Here is a 15,302-nt window from a genome sequence, read left to right on the forward strand (position 1 = left end):
ACACACAATTTTACGCATATGCATAATACCATTGTAATTGCAGAACTATTCATGTAAATTTAAACACGTGTGTATTTGTTAATGGGGCTGTGCAGCAGCCTACTGATGTCACAATGCTTAGCAGATATCATTTTAAATGTGTTCATGCTAAATAATAAATTATTTCTTTCCATGTTCTATCTCAGTAACAGCAATTCTGCTTACTCAACAGAAACCTAAGGACTGCACTCTTTTGTCATTTGTTATCTTGGGTAAAAACACTGACACAATATTGAGGTGTTACACAGCAAGGATGGCAAAATGTCATTGTGTCCTCAAAGATGGTCACAAGGAAATGACTTTGTGAGCTACCATAATCTTGTACAACAGATTGATGTATGAATTGTGATGGTCACCTGAAATTCAAAACCAAAGGCAATCCTGATGTGAGTCAATAGACATTTTAAGCTCTGGCTTACTATCATATTTACATCTGGGTGCCCAGAGGAAGAATAATTTAAAACAGGCACTGATCTCTTGCACCATGCAAATGTGCACATCATTTACTAGACAAGATACTTGGAGAGTCCAAATATGCCGGGCCAGTTGGCTCAAATTCCTTTGCAGCTCCTGAAGCTACAGGTGCCCGGAGTGAGTGAGTGACCTTTGCTAATCACCAGGTCATTTATTCAGAAGCCAAGTCCTCATGCTGAGTCCTCACTGCCCTATTTCACCAGATGCAGCACGAAATAGCATGTGACTCACTCCAGGCTCTTTCCCCCATCCCAGATTCTGATAAAAACATCCTATTTTAAAAACAATGGCTCAGGGGCTCTAGTCCCCTAACATGAAGAGACCATCATAGATGCTTTAATGTTATTAAACAAAAAACTGAGCTCAACATGCAATACTGTTACAATAAGAAGCATTCTTGTTTGAGTGGCTTGGTAAACATTGATCGGCAGTGGCAATTACGAAGGATTAGCTAATGACCTTGTGAAGGTTAATGCACCCCTTAAGCAAGTCAATTGATGAGTTCTTTCTGAGCACTTTGTGTGTGTGTGTGTGTGTGTGTGGTCTATCTATCTGGGGGTGCATGAGAGGGGAGAAGGTTGAGAATAGCATATATTTTTTTAAATCTGGAAGCACCATCGATTGACAAGAAATTGCAAACAGTGGGCTACTGCAGCATGATATCTTTTAAAGTCAGGAGACTAATTGGTGGGCTAGTTTCTTACCTGGTAGGCTTCATCTTGCAGCTTTTGTTTCAGATATTCTTCCATTTTGAGTTCATTTTCCAGCTGGCGGACAGAGTCATTTTCATAGTTCTCATCATCTGCTCTAACATAGGGGTCTCCATCTTCTGTAACCCTAAAGGCAATTATTAATAAATAGCCTCCTCAGATGTTAAAAGAACTTCCCTCCTTTAGGATACATCTAAACAACAGCACTATTTCAGGATATCTTCGGTATCCCAAAATAGCACTTTCCACATCTTAACAGAATGCCCAATATTTCGAAATGCAGTCGATATAATGGACTTGCTATTCTGACATCCTGGTAAACCTTGTTCTATGAGGAACTTGTCGGAATAGTGGTCTATTTTGAAACTTAGCACTGTGTAGACAGTGCCAAATTTTGAAATAAGATATTTCAAAATACACTCAAAATAATCTCCTGAATCTCAGATTGGAATCAGGAGTATCAACTGATCACTCTTTGCCATGACTCCTTTAGCTTAGAGAGCTCATTATAGGCCCAGAGCACCCCTCATTAGACTTAGTTCTATGACTGAGGGGAAATATATAAATGCACATTCTTATAATCATTTCAATACAAAACGAATTAAAAAATAGAGAGGATACCCACATGTCACTGCGAAGGGTGCCAGTGGCAGATGCACTGTGAATATACCCTGGCTTCCGGGCATGAATTTGTGCAAGGAAAGCCTTTTCAGAAGTTGGTGATGGAACAAGATCATCAAAATGAGTCCGTCCAAACTCAGAATCCACATTGCTCTCTGTCTCGCTGCCCATCTCTGTAAGGCACAAATGTAGATTAGGCTACAATTCAATTCACATGTCCTAGTAGGCCTGGGTTCATTTAGCTAAACATTCTTCTGCTTCTCCAACTTAGAATTCTAATATCTCTCTATCATGAATACACCAGTATGTTTCAGGCAACATGGATGCTGTCGCAGTATGCTCTCTATCTATCTGCAGAGCCAACTTTTGTTACTATGGTGGTACAGCATAATAGAGCCTCTGCGGACATTTGTATGTATTGCTAAAAGGCACTATAGGTGGTTTGGCATGGATATTGCACATCAGAACAGAAGTGCATTGTTGTGTTACTAACACCTTTTTAAAATAATTACATATAATGCTATTTACAGATGCACCAAATTGTTATATTCTGAAAAAAAATGCTAAGCTTTAATTGCATCTGGATGTCTGTAGCTTTCCAAATTAGCACATTTAGGTTTTCTTTCCATAAAATACAAAAATATCCAGAACTTCATTTAGGTATTTTTTTTCCTCAGCTCCACTTTATTTGTTTTTAAATATACATTAAATGACTATACTGTGATCATGCTTTTAAGCCTAACGCACCTGAGTTTAGCTCTTTCACCAGAGAAGACATAGTATTGGTAATTGAATCTGCTGCCACTAGCAAATCATTTCTTAAGTTTCGCCTTGCACCTGAGGCAGGAGAAAGAAAACACACAATGCTCAGATTTTTCTTAAGGGACAAGTTAGGATTTTGAGCATAAAGTAGTTTTAACCTTACACCAAGTTGTCAATATAATAATTCAAGGAGTCAAGTTTTCCAAAGGGACACATGCAAAACTTATATGCATATAACAGTTTCATTTTCTTACACTGCATTCAGCTGCAGCAGCTCAACATCATACTTCATTTACTCATAATGCCAGAAACTTGGTTGTTATTAATTACATTCAAACTCGTATTTGTGTGGTGACACTAGGACACCAGGGCTAAGAGACAAAATTGTCTGTGCACCCATTTACAATGTCTGAGGGGAGTAGATTAAAGTTATTTCCCCATAAGTTTCCACAGCTGTTTAATGATACTCTTACTATACAAATATGGTCATTGTTGAAGAAACATGATTGACTTGATTAGGCCTTTTATACATTTTCCTTTCCTACCCCTTTGTGGTATTTTTTGGAGCTCAGGAATCTTCTTCTATTTTCCATAATCCACTCCCATTAAAAAAATAATAAAACAATAGGGCCAGTGGAACTGTGGGGGGTGGGGACAGTGGAAACCAGTATGGGAATATTGGGGGTGAAGGAGTCTGCTCTCCTAAACTCCTGCACATCTGGGGATGGAAACAAGAGGAGGACTCAGAGGGGCTGCAGCAGCTGCTGAGCAAGTAGGAACCACAAAGATCCCACTTCCCTTCCTGGAGCTGGTTGCCCCTGACCCAAGATTGAGGAGCTCCCTTTGCTTCTATCCCCCCATTCACAGCAAATGTCTGCCCACCCTGAAAACTATAGCTTCTCCCATCAGCAGTCAGGTGCTGCTGTTGCCCTCTTTCCAGTACAGGAGGATCTAGATGCTGTTTCTTGCAGAACTCCTCAATGGTGCCGTAAGCATCTATCAAGGAAGATTATTAGAGAACAAAGTGCAAAACTTCATCCTCAGAGCTGTGATGACTAGTACAGGGTGCTCCCTGCAGCATATGCTATCATAGAGTCCCAAACTCATATGCTAGTGTAGCTGAACCAGCTATATGTAAATAGACTAACTCAACCTTTAAAATCCTGGCTAACTTCAGGGTGGATGATGCATAGAAGCTGGCAGAATTTCACATCTGGAATGTCTTTTAAACTGACAGCCCTTAAAATTGTTGATCTCAAGTCATGAATTCTCCTGAAGAAAATGACTATAGGAAAGTTACTCAAAGCCTCCGGACCCTATTCCTCTCTTTGTCATACACACTTCTCAGAAGAGTTGTAATGCCTTCTCAGCTTCACATCTACACAGACTTTTACATTTATTCTCTAAAAAGAGAAAGTATAGGAGAGCTATTGCTCTACTTCATGGAGTGCCTTCACTATGGGCAAATTAAAAGAACTCTGGCAGCACAACTGTTTGCTTAAAAAATAATCTCCACATGGGAAGGTGTTTACACAAGGGTTGCTCTTAAGAACGGCCTAGTTTTGCCTTATACAACATGAAGAAGGTAAATACTGAGGATAAATCCTGCATCTTCCAAAGGCAGCTGTTTTTAAAGTGTGAACACTGTAGGGATGTAAGTGACTGGTTGACTGTCCAATAAGCAAATGCTTATCAGATAGTTGACTAGTAACTCAACTAGTCACTTCCCCCCCTTGCTGTGTCTAACAGAGAGAGGCAGCAAAGGGGGGAGCAGGATCCGGCGATGGAGGGAGCTGGCTTAAAAGCCGGTTCCCCCCAGTACCATCTCCGCAGGGAGAAGGAGCAGGGGCACAGCGGGGAATTGTGGCGCTTCTGCCTTTGAAATGTAGCAAGAGCAGAAGCACTGCGGAGAGCATGGGGTAAGCTGGGGACTCAAACAATTCCCCGCTGGCCCCACACTCCCAGTGACGCTTTGCTTTTGAAATGTATAAGAGCCCTCCTGGGACTCTTGTACATTTCAAAAGCAGGAAGCACCGGGCCAGCAGGATACTGCCACTTTTCAAAGGAGGAGGCACCCTTAACTAATCGAACAGTCAATGCAAATTACATCGAATATTCGATTGATTAATCTAAATTTATCATCCTTAGATCACTGTACATATGAGAATATGCTTTTACATTGCCATTTCACGTTCGCAGAACACATTGCTATAACTAAAAGCAGTTTCAGAGGCACTCCATGTATTATTTATAGGTATTTTATTGTAACTACTAAATTCCCTCTCGTTGTCCCAAGTTCTGAAATAAACCACTCTTTAAGAGAATGGTTGGTTGGCTATGTCTGTATCTCTTTCTCATTTTTTTTAGGCTGAAAGAGGAAAATTTCATGCTATCTGTTCCCTTCTCACAGAATACACATTAAGCAACCTGGTGCCATGGGACAAGGGACAAGGAACAATCCTCTAGCTGCATGGGGTTTAATATGAGAATTAACTAGCTCTTTAAAGAGAAAACTTCATTTGCACTTAGGGCTAAATCTTATCATCAAATTCATGGATGCAACTCCCATTGTAATCAAAGGACACTGCAAGGGAGGGCAGAACTGACCCCATGAAGGCAAATTATGTTCTCTGTTACAGCAGAGTATATCTGGGAGAGGGAAGTCCACTGACTTTATGAGTTTCAATGGTGCAATTGAGAGCAGAAATTGGCCCTTTGCCTTCAAGGAAAGGAAAAAAAAATTATTGCAGGGATGCAAGCATTAGAGAAAGAGAGTAATTCAGCAGTGGAAGGAATACAGGCAGTCCCCAGGTTACGTGGATCTGACTTACGTTGGATCCCTACTTACGAACAGGGTGAAGGAACCCCGCACTAGCTGCGCCCCCGCCCAGCAGACCGCTGTGACGTGCCACGGCGGTCCCGCTGCCTATGTCCTCCGCGGCGAGAAAAGCTGCTCCGCGTCTCCCTGGTCTGCTGGGGGGGGGGAGCGCAGCTAGTGCGCCCCCCCAGCAAACCAGGCTTTTCTCGCCGCTGGTCAGTTTCAGCAGCGGCTGAATCAGGACGCCTGGGGTAGAGCAGCTCGGGGGCTGCCGGGTTGGTCCCGCCGCGCCAAGGGTCGGCGCTACCAGACCAACCCGGCGGCACTCCAGCTGCTCTGCCCCAGGCGTGTCCGATTCAGCCGCTGCTAGTCAGTTTCAACAGCGGCTGAATCTGGACGCCTGGGACAGAGCAGCTGGGGCGCTGCCAGGTTGGTCTGGTAGCGCTGACCCTTGGCGCGGCGGGACCAACCCGGCAGCACCCCAGCTGCTCTACCCCAGGTGTCCCCAAGTCAGCTGCTGCTGAAACTGATCAGCGGCTGATTCCAGGAAGCCTGGGGCAAAGCAGCTCTGCCTCGGGCTTCCTGTAGTCAGCCGCTGGTCAGTTTCAGCAGTGGCTGAATCGGGGACACCTGGGGTACAATATGTACCAGTTCCGACTTACATACAAATTCAACTTAAGAACAAACCTACAGTCCCTATCTTGTATGTAACCCAGGGACTGCCTGTATTTTCATGTTCAGGTCACTATCAGTCAGCGAAGGATGGCTCTTCCATCCTTTTGCAATTTGATGAACAGCTTTAGACACAATGGAAAAGTTTACAGTTCATAGGAGAAATAGCACAATGCTTATCTCCATTCCATATCCCTCACCCCCAAACCTCCAGCATGCAATGGTCAATAACAAGTCTCTATTTGCTGGCAAACAGACTGAGTTGCACTGGATAGAGCACTGAAATAGGGTTCAAGAGCTCTGGGTTGTATTCCTGGATTGTTCACTGGATAGCAGGGTGACCTAGTGCAAGTCATATCTCCCCATACCTCAGTTTCCTATGTGACACTTGGATATGTTCTCTGTATCACCAGAAATAACTTAACAATGCAACTTACTTTGTGCAAAAGCTTCCTGCACATCTCCTCCCACGCCTGTCAGAGAGTCCTGAGGTGTATGGGTTGGGGTGGAGCAGGCAGACGCAGACCTGATGGGCATAGGAATAGGCCGGCTGATAGTGTGACTGGGTGAAGAACGAGGGGAGCCTGCCCCTTGAGTCTGGAAAAAAAGAACAATTTGGTTAAATATGTCTTTACAAGAAAAAGCACTCAAGCTGTTATCATCTTCATTCCATTCCTTAGCTTAGTTGAGTGAAACCTCAGCTGATATCATGCAGTTATGCAGAAAAATGGGGGAATATTAAGTCAGTTGACATTACACCCAACTTCTTGTTAGGAAACAGTGAGGGCAACCCACAGTAAAAATGTAGTATGTAAGAAAGAGAGATTAGAAGGGCACCCTGAAAGATGGGAGGCTGGGTTGGATATTAAAATTTAAAGAAAGATTTAAAGACAAGAAATATCAAGATCTGGGCCTCTGTTGGCTATATTCATACATTCTGTGGGAAGCAGAAGGATGCTAGCACTAGAACAGCTTTTAGTCTTGGTAAGGTGTTGAAGCTACTCCTGAGGGTGTAATAATTCTATATTACTGATCAAATTCATGCCCTTATACCTCCACCACTGTTACAAAAAACTACCCATGCAATAAAGTTTTGGAATGTAAATTAAACCTGTAAGTGAAATAAAATTGTACCCTCACAACAAATAGTACAGATTTGTGCTTTTCTCCTTGGTGGGCAAGCTATTTAAGCCACCCCTAAATCATTCACTCTCAAATTACTCATCCCTTAGGACAGGGGTTCTCAAACTTTGTGATACTGTGACCCCCCTATAAGTTGCTTGCAAGCCCGCAGAGGGTCAGGACCCACACGTTGAGAAATGCGGCCATAGGATATACTTAGCTTCTCCCATAGTTCTCTTCAGCTAAGCAATTTAAATTCTTGTTATAGGTCTAGTGGCTGGAAGTTAAAATGTTTTCCCACCAGTCATATAAAATGTCATGCTGTTAGCACCTCAAAGTTAGTATCATTTAAACCAAAAGTCAAGCATATGTTGAAGAATCATAATTTTTAAAAGCAGAGCTGGGTGAGTGATACCAAGGGATTAATGCACTTTTCTTTTACTGCGTGACAGTTCCTGGAAATATATGTCAACATAAGAAAAAGAGCCAAACAAACCAAAATCAAATCTCACATTAGGTAGCATGATTAAGAACTGGGGTTCAGCAGAGGCTTATGACTAAGGTAACATGATTGCCACATAATAGGAACCAGTGCTCATGTGCATTAGTTTACAGTGGGAAATAACATTATTTATAGTGAGGTTCCCCTCTAATTTATTTGGACCTATAGTAACAATCAATCAATTAAGAAAATTCATTTGGATTCCTTAGCTTCTTCAGTGTCACATGCCTTCAATGTTCTGGTGACTGATTCCTCAGAGACAAAGATCAGATATTGATAACTGCATGCCAAAAAAAGCAGCAACAATCCCTTATAAAGCTGGTCTAGTTTTCTTTTTCTAGATTTGTAAACCAACTTATGTCTTCTAGATTTTGGCTGGTAACCATGCCTACCTTGCACCTACTGTAATGGGTCTTAGTGATTGGAAGAGGAGAAACGTCATTAAACCCAGTGAACCTCTAACAAATTGATCAAGATACTTTTTTTTTTTTTTTTTTTAAAAGGGGGACAGTGTCACTGCTGAAAAAGAATGCTATGGAAGCTGAAACAAAAGGTGTGTTTTTGACTATAAGGAGCTTGGCTAAAGTAGTTATCTGAGAGGCTTGAAGCAGGACTTTGTAAGGGAAAGTTACATTTATGCGAGACACTAATTTCTGATAGGCAAATGGCAAGTGTAATTTTAATATTTTCTTTTGGAGTAAAAATGTTTAGGACATTTAAATAATAACGAGGGGAAATCTGAATGCCCAGGAACTGATGATGTTCTGCTTTCTGACCCCTCCTGTCTCATTCTCATGGGGCAAAAGCACATGAAAGTAGCTGGTTCTGGCCAGCTGAAAATTCTGCCAGAGCAGGGGAGTTTTCAGCTGTGGGGACCTAGGGACTTGGTACCAGCTGATTCTGTAAACTCCACATGCCCCATGCCAAGGGCAGATCAGACAAAACACCAGATAGCAGCAAACTGCCTCCATGTTGCCTCTACTTCTCTACTGAGTAGATATTGTCCATAGTTCCATGTTGTACTTTTCCATGTTCTGTTTCCCTCCCATACACTGGGAGATGAAGGAAGAACAGAAAAACAACAAGAGCTCTCAAGGAACTTGAAGAAAGTGCAATTTATACAAATACTGTCCAATTAGTCACACTTTAGAACTCTAAAATCACACGATGGGCATGTGGTTTGTCCCTTAAATCCTTAAAAAGATGGAACAAAAAACAGGACTAGGCAGCACTTTGAAGACTAACAAGATGGTTTATTAAGTGATGAGCTTTCGTGGGCCAGACCCACGAAAGCTCATCACCTAGTAAACCATCTTGTTGTCTTTAAAGTGCTACCTAGTCCTGTTTTTTGTTTCAGCTAGACCAGACTAACACGGCTACATTTCTATTATTAAAAAGATGGACATTGTCAGGCATTCCTTTTCTAGCATTTATTCTCATGGGGAATACAAGAAAGGACAGTATACTTACCTTATAGTAAGTAACTATAGATCTTCTAGATTTTTTTTTCCCTATGATTGCTCTACTGTAGCTACACCATATGATGTGCATGCACCTGTGCACTCTTGGTTGAAGACTGCAAAGTCTCACCTGGGCAGAACCATACACTCTATGCTCCAAATGAGGGACACAGGTAGGCACAAGTCCAATGCCACTCAATCCCCTTTTCAGCAGAGGGGAAGGAGGGTGGGAAATGGAGCACCCAGAGGGATAAAAACATCATGAAAAACTTAAGTTGTTGTTAGATAAGTAACCCCCCTCCTCCGAGAACGTGTCCCTGTGGATGCCCTACTGTAAGGGTATGTCTACACTAGCCCCAGTTCGAACTAGGAGGCTAATGAGGGCGACCGAAATTGGTAATGAAGCATGGGATTTAAATAAACCCCTTAATTTGAATTAACTGTTACTCCTCGTGGAATGAGGTTTAACAGTTAATTCAAACTAAGGGGTTTATCTCAGAATCCTGCTTCTCTGCTGCGTGTAGACGTGGGGAGTTACTTCGAGCTAGTCAGTTTCCAAAATGGCGACCGGCCGGGAATATGCTAATCTAGTGCGGGATATTTAAATCCCGCGCTTCATTAGCAATTTCGGTCACCCTCATTAGCCTCCCTAGTTCAGGCATCATGACCAGTGGGGGCGGGAGTTATGTTTCAGTCCACAAGCGCCTTGGCAGTACCACCGAGGGAGCTCTGACAGATCTCCGCAGCTATGGCGATTCAAGCTAATCAGAAATGTAACTTTTCAGAGGGCAGAAACCTGGAAGGAGCCAGATGGCTTTGATAGCTTACATCTCAGGCTTGAGTTGGTATCAGAGATGAAATTGTGAACCAGTGAGATAGCGACTGCTGCAGGACTGAAATTTATGCAAGCTTCTGTCTGACTTCAGATCTTGAGTAAGAAGCCAGTTCTGAGGGATGCATAGTGACTCTAGGGCTATGTCTAGACTGCAAGCCTCTTTCGAAAGAGGCTTTTTCGAAAGATACTTTCGAAAAAGCCTCTTTCGAAAAAGAGCGTCTAGACTGCAAGCAGTACTTTCGAAAGTACCAGGATCTTAGGAATAACAAACTGTGCTCTAGCACAAAGGTCCAGAAATAGAGGGGATCCCTCTTTCGAAAAAGCCATGTTTGCATTCAAGAACGCCTTTTTTCGAAAGAGCACTTTCGAAAAAAGGTGTTCTTCCTCGTGAAATGAGGTTTTCCGTCGTCAAAAAAAAAAGCTGTGTTCTTTCAATTTAATTTCGAAAGAACACGGCTGTAGTCTAGACGCAGGTGAAGTTTTTTCGAAAAAAGGCTACTTTTTTCGATAAAACCCTTGAGTCTGGACACAGCCTAGGTGTGTCACAGTGCCATGGAAAAATCAGGCAGTGCTGCTGTGGTAGGTCATCTGGTAAAATGCTTACCTAGACAAGGCTTCTGACATGGTACCAACACCTTGCTCCCAGACTAAGTTAGAGCTCCTCCCTTACGCTTTAACAGAGGTGAGGTCTCCTGAGAATGAGTCTTTATGGGGTGACATACCCCCTTTTCTTCATTTCTTTGGTGGAAGAGGTGTGTTTATTCCTTTTTGAGGTATATCCATGGTCATAGATGAAGCTAGATGGGTGACTAAAGCGTCCTGTGATGTTGTGGCCAATGAAGTGGATCACACTGGATCTAGGGAATATTCCATTAAGAGGCATAGTTTAGCCTCCTTATTTTTTTGGGCCTACTCTTAAATTCCAGACAGACCTTGAACTTTGAGGCTATGTCTACGCTGCCCCCTCTTGCGCAAAAGAAATATGCAAATGAGGTGAAGCGTGGAATATCGCCTTGCCTCATTTGCAAAATTAACGAGGCTCTGTTTTTACGCAAGAGGCTTTTGTGCAAAACTCCCCTCTTGTGCAAGAGCCATTCTTCCTGAAAAAAGAGGAAGAATGGCTCTTGCGCAAGAAGGGTTTTTTGTGCAAAACCAGAGCCTCATTAATTATGCAAATGAGGCAAGGCGATATTCCACGCTTTGCCTCATTTACATTTTTTGCGCAAGGGGGGGGGCAATGTAGACATAGCCTGAGGGTTTTTGGGAGACTCCCCCAAACATCACATGGAACTTGAATGTCCATCACTGGGGGGAAAAGACCTGTGGCAAGGCTGGCAGAGCCTGAATACCGGGATCTTAGGAATAACAAACTGTGCTGTAGCACAAAGGTCCAGAAATAGAGGGGCTCCCTCTCCCCCACAAGAGCACAAAAATAAAGTTAAGTAAATAGCTAAGGAACAAAAATAATGAATAATTTCAAAAGGTGGGAAAAAGTGGGAAGCTGAAATAGCTAACAGCAAAGATGCATGTCTTGAGCCACAGGTGGCTATGAAAGAACTGACTGGTGGCAACATAGTGCCTGCCTATATCCCCTTGTGTGGAGCATGGAGTGGTATTCTGCTCAGGAGCACTACTTTGCAGTCTTGGATCAAGAGTGCATGGTTGATGCACATCTTATGGTGAAACACTTGTAGGGACATATGCTCAAAGAAGAGCTAAGCTCAACATTTTAAAGTATATCCTATAATTACTATGCTGACCTAGAATGCACGGTAAATAATGCACTGTTAACTGTAAATTTACTTTTCTGGAACAAGACTTTTGCAGGGCATGAGAAACTTTAGGTATTGGGTATTCCATCTATTATGATTTTTTTTCTTTTAACTACATCATTTGGGTAATATTGGACAAAATTAGCCAACAGAAAGTTGAATTATGTAAAGGTCTATACTCTGGATGGTTTGAAAGACTGCAGCTATTTTTTTTATATTTTCTACTTTGCTAGATCAAATTCAGCCCATATCTATGTCAGCTGAATGTTGTTACCAGTGGATGTCTGTAGTGGCATACGTGAAGTGAGGTTAGTAGTGGGTCTTCATCGAGCTCTCAAGAAACAGATGATAAATGTCTGAAAAACTATGTTTACAACTGACACTAAGTGACCGACTTGCTTGTAAGTCTCAGCACAAATACCAAGGACTGAATTACTTTTAATCCTTAGTTAGAGCCATAAGATCAGGATTGAGACATGTTGACAAGGGAGTTTGAGGAAAGCTGCCACAATTACTGTGGTGACCTAAAAAACTTCAGCCTTCGTTTCTTAACTGATTGCAGCTGTCAGCAACTGAATGCCTTTTTATGAGACCTTTGTGTTGTACACCATTTAGATCAAAGTGGTAAGGATTTTAAATGATCCTTGTTAGACTGAAAAATGGTTCATGTTACCTACTGTAATGCATAACTCAGTATAATACATTTGACTTGAACACTCTTTTTATTGAATCTGTAGTCCATTGCTCCCTCTGCTGGAGCTCAAACTATCTCACAGGGAAAAAGTCTGCCCAGGAAAATAGTACTGTTGCGTTGTATCATGACAATTAAGAAAACAATACATATGTGATCACTTCATTATTCTTTTGGGAGGAAGTGTCTTTGTGGCAATACAGAAATGGAAAGTACACAAGCACTAAAAACTTATCTAGACCATTAATTCCAACTGAGTTACTCCAGGGATGAATACAGCCCTGCAGAGTAGCCTATCAAAGAGCATAATATTAGGGATCAATGGGGAACATTTAAAGGAAATGATGAGAAGTAGTGTAAATAAATAATTAGTGTAATCACCTGCCATTCTGAAAGTTAAGTCACTATTCAAAAGCTCTAAATATTACAGTGTGGAAAGCAAAAACATATTTGTAATAGCCTCAAATATATTTTAATTAAACAATAAACCACTATTTTTGTTTGATTTGCTTTTAAATCCGTTCACTTTTAGGGCATCTAATTTATATAAAAAAGCTATTAACATTATTAGGTAAAATTAAAAAGCAAAAGACTTATTCAGAGGGGTCTTCTGGTACGTCTTCCCTGCTGGACTATAGCCAGAACTGTCTTGCTGCAACAGATTTATTTTCCATCCCAAAATGTATTAGTCTAACATGGCTGTGCACTAGCAACAAATAAACTAGTACATGACCACCCCTGTAGCCAGTGTACATCAGACTGTTTACTGTACCTAGCACTGACATCTTTTGATGAAACCGAGGGGCTCAGTGTTACTGTGTTACGATGAAATATTCCTCATTATGCTCCCTTTTTAAATGGGATGGCTGTCTCGGCAGATCACTTTTTTTTAGAAACCAACTAAACTTCACAGTGTCCATTTTAATTCTATACAAGGCTAAAAACCAATTAAATCTTTCAAAACTCAATAATATTAATATAGATTCTCACACTGCTTTGAACGAGAAACTATTGTTTAGAAGGGGCACTTGGCTGCTGCTGCCATTGCCAGCTTTTGAAGATGTAAAACCAAGATCCTGATGGCTTGTTGACAGGAAAAATCCCCTGGCACTTTCTGAATGACAAGGGATTCCAAGTCCATTATCCTGGGTTAATTACAACTCAGGTAATTATAGTCTATTTACTATGAATGGTGGTGGTGTTCTGCACTCCCTGTTCTAAGTTGTGGAGTACTATGGTTGTATACAGTTAAATAGTTGCTCTTTTTACCCCTAAAGTGGCCTCATCTAGGCTATGTCTACATTACAAGTTAGGGGTGTGATTCCCAGCTAGCATGGGCAGCAGTAGCACAAGCTTGCTGGAATACATACTCATGGGTTTCAGCCACGTTTGTACTTGAGATGGTTGCTATCTTCAGGGCACTAGCTCAGATGAGAAGTTGCGCATGTATGTCTATGTGAGCTGGGAATCACATCCCTCGCTCATAATATAGATGTAACTTTAGAGGAGTGAGAAAAATATATCAAGTTATTGGTTACATCCAAGAGGGGACTGTGAGATTTAATTCTGTAAAGTGCTTTGAAAACCTCAAGTAAAACTTGTTAAAGAAGTGCAACACATTACCAATATCCTCAATCCAAGGCATGAGCATACATTTCAAACAGAAGGAACAAAAATCATGTAATCATAGCCCTGTTGAAGAGTTAGTGAGACCTACAATAAGATAACTTACTCCCTGTTTCAGTTCTTCTTCCTAAGGAAAAATTGGATCATCAGAGTTAGAATAGGAGGGGTTTAAGTGAAAAACTGAAAAATAGCAGTCCTGGATTCACTAATACATACCTGGTGCACTTGCACAGAGCCAATGACCATTGGAGGAAATCCTCCCCACCAAACACCCACCACCAGGAAGGGGGTGGGGTGGGGGACAAGGTGGCATGTCCTTGGAGGAGGGCCCCTCTGTACACTGTGGTGAGAGCCAATGGGCCACAGTGAGGAGCTGGGTCAGTCTTACTGAATAGGAACCACTCTAGGGTAAGTGAAGGGTGGGCTCATTCTCCAATAGCCCCTGGGGACCTCACTCACCAGGGGCAGGACCTGGCTTCCCTCCCAGGAGCTTCTCTTCCTTTAGGGAGTCAGGGAAGATGGGGAAACCATCAAATACCATAAGACACAGTCCCCAAATTTGTGATTCCCAAGATTTTCTGCAGTGAAGCACATTGGAATCATACTCTAAATAAAATGGCTGGTCAAACTCCCCATTCTAATTATAGTACAACTCCTTTGCATCTGAAGAACGCATCAAGGCTGGCCACCACCATAACTCAAGACAGAGCAAGACCCTGGGGCCAAAACTCTCCTCTAGACAACCATATTACCGATAATTCAGTGACAGGGCATATTCAAGCAAATTCCAATTATTTTCTGGTAATATTTAGTCCTACTGCTCTCAAGTGCTGCCTAATTCATTTAGTGGTAGGATGACAATAAAGACATGGTGTTAATACAGGAACAGTATCAACTGGGTACATTACTGATCCTGAAAACCAATGTATTAGAGTGGCCAGAGCTAAGAAAGATAAAAAAGATGGGAAACAAGGATTATGTGGGAGGAAATATTCATGTTCAGTGGTATTTTATTAATATGACACATCTCTCTTTTGTTTGCTAGTCCCCTGTTCATTTTCTTTGACTTTCAAGTGGAAACCTTACCTTCAGCAGTTTCATGAGACCTTCTAACTGTACCATCAGCTCTCTCCGGCTTTCCTGAAGAGCAGACATCCTCTGTTCAAGTTCATCCTTTCGCTGTCTGAAAAAGAAGCAG

The 15,302-nt window shown here is 41.9% G+C and overlaps 1 protein-coding gene across 24 annotated transcripts in view; it reads right to left on the bottom strand.

Moving 5' to 3' along the window:
* DTNA (dystrobrevin alpha) overlaps positions 1-15,302 on the bottom strand; it is a 340,146-nt gene that overhangs the window by 18,596 nt on the left and 306,248 nt on the right. For 18 of the 24 annotated variants that reach the window (XM_075920736.2, XM_075920735.2, XM_025180841.3 and 15 more), the window contains 6 exons: positions 15,191-15,287; positions 14,211-14,231; positions 6,534-6,693; positions 2,592-2,681; positions 1,849-2,017; positions 1,218-1,350 (listed from right to left, as the gene is read on the bottom strand). In XM_075920736.2, the coding sequence (XP_075776851.1) occupies positions 1,218-1,350; positions 1,849-2,017; positions 2,592-2,681; positions 6,534-6,693; positions 14,211-14,231; positions 15,191-15,287 (670 nt within the window). The remainder of the gene's footprint in view (positions 1-1,217; positions 1,351-1,848; positions 2,018-2,591; positions 2,682-6,533; positions 6,694-14,210; positions 14,232-15,190; positions 15,288-15,302) is intronic. The other 6 variants (XM_075920737.2, XM_025180859.3, XM_025180861.3 and 3 more) reach the window with 1 other exon arrangement.

This window comes from Pelodiscus sinensis, chromosome 2 (assembly GCF_052426305.1).
Source record: "Pelodiscus sinensis isolate ZL-2025 chromosome 2, ASM5242630v1, whole genome shotgun sequence".
Classification (NCBI taxonomy): domain Eukaryota; kingdom Metazoa; phylum Chordata; order Testudines; family Trionychidae; genus Pelodiscus; species Pelodiscus sinensis.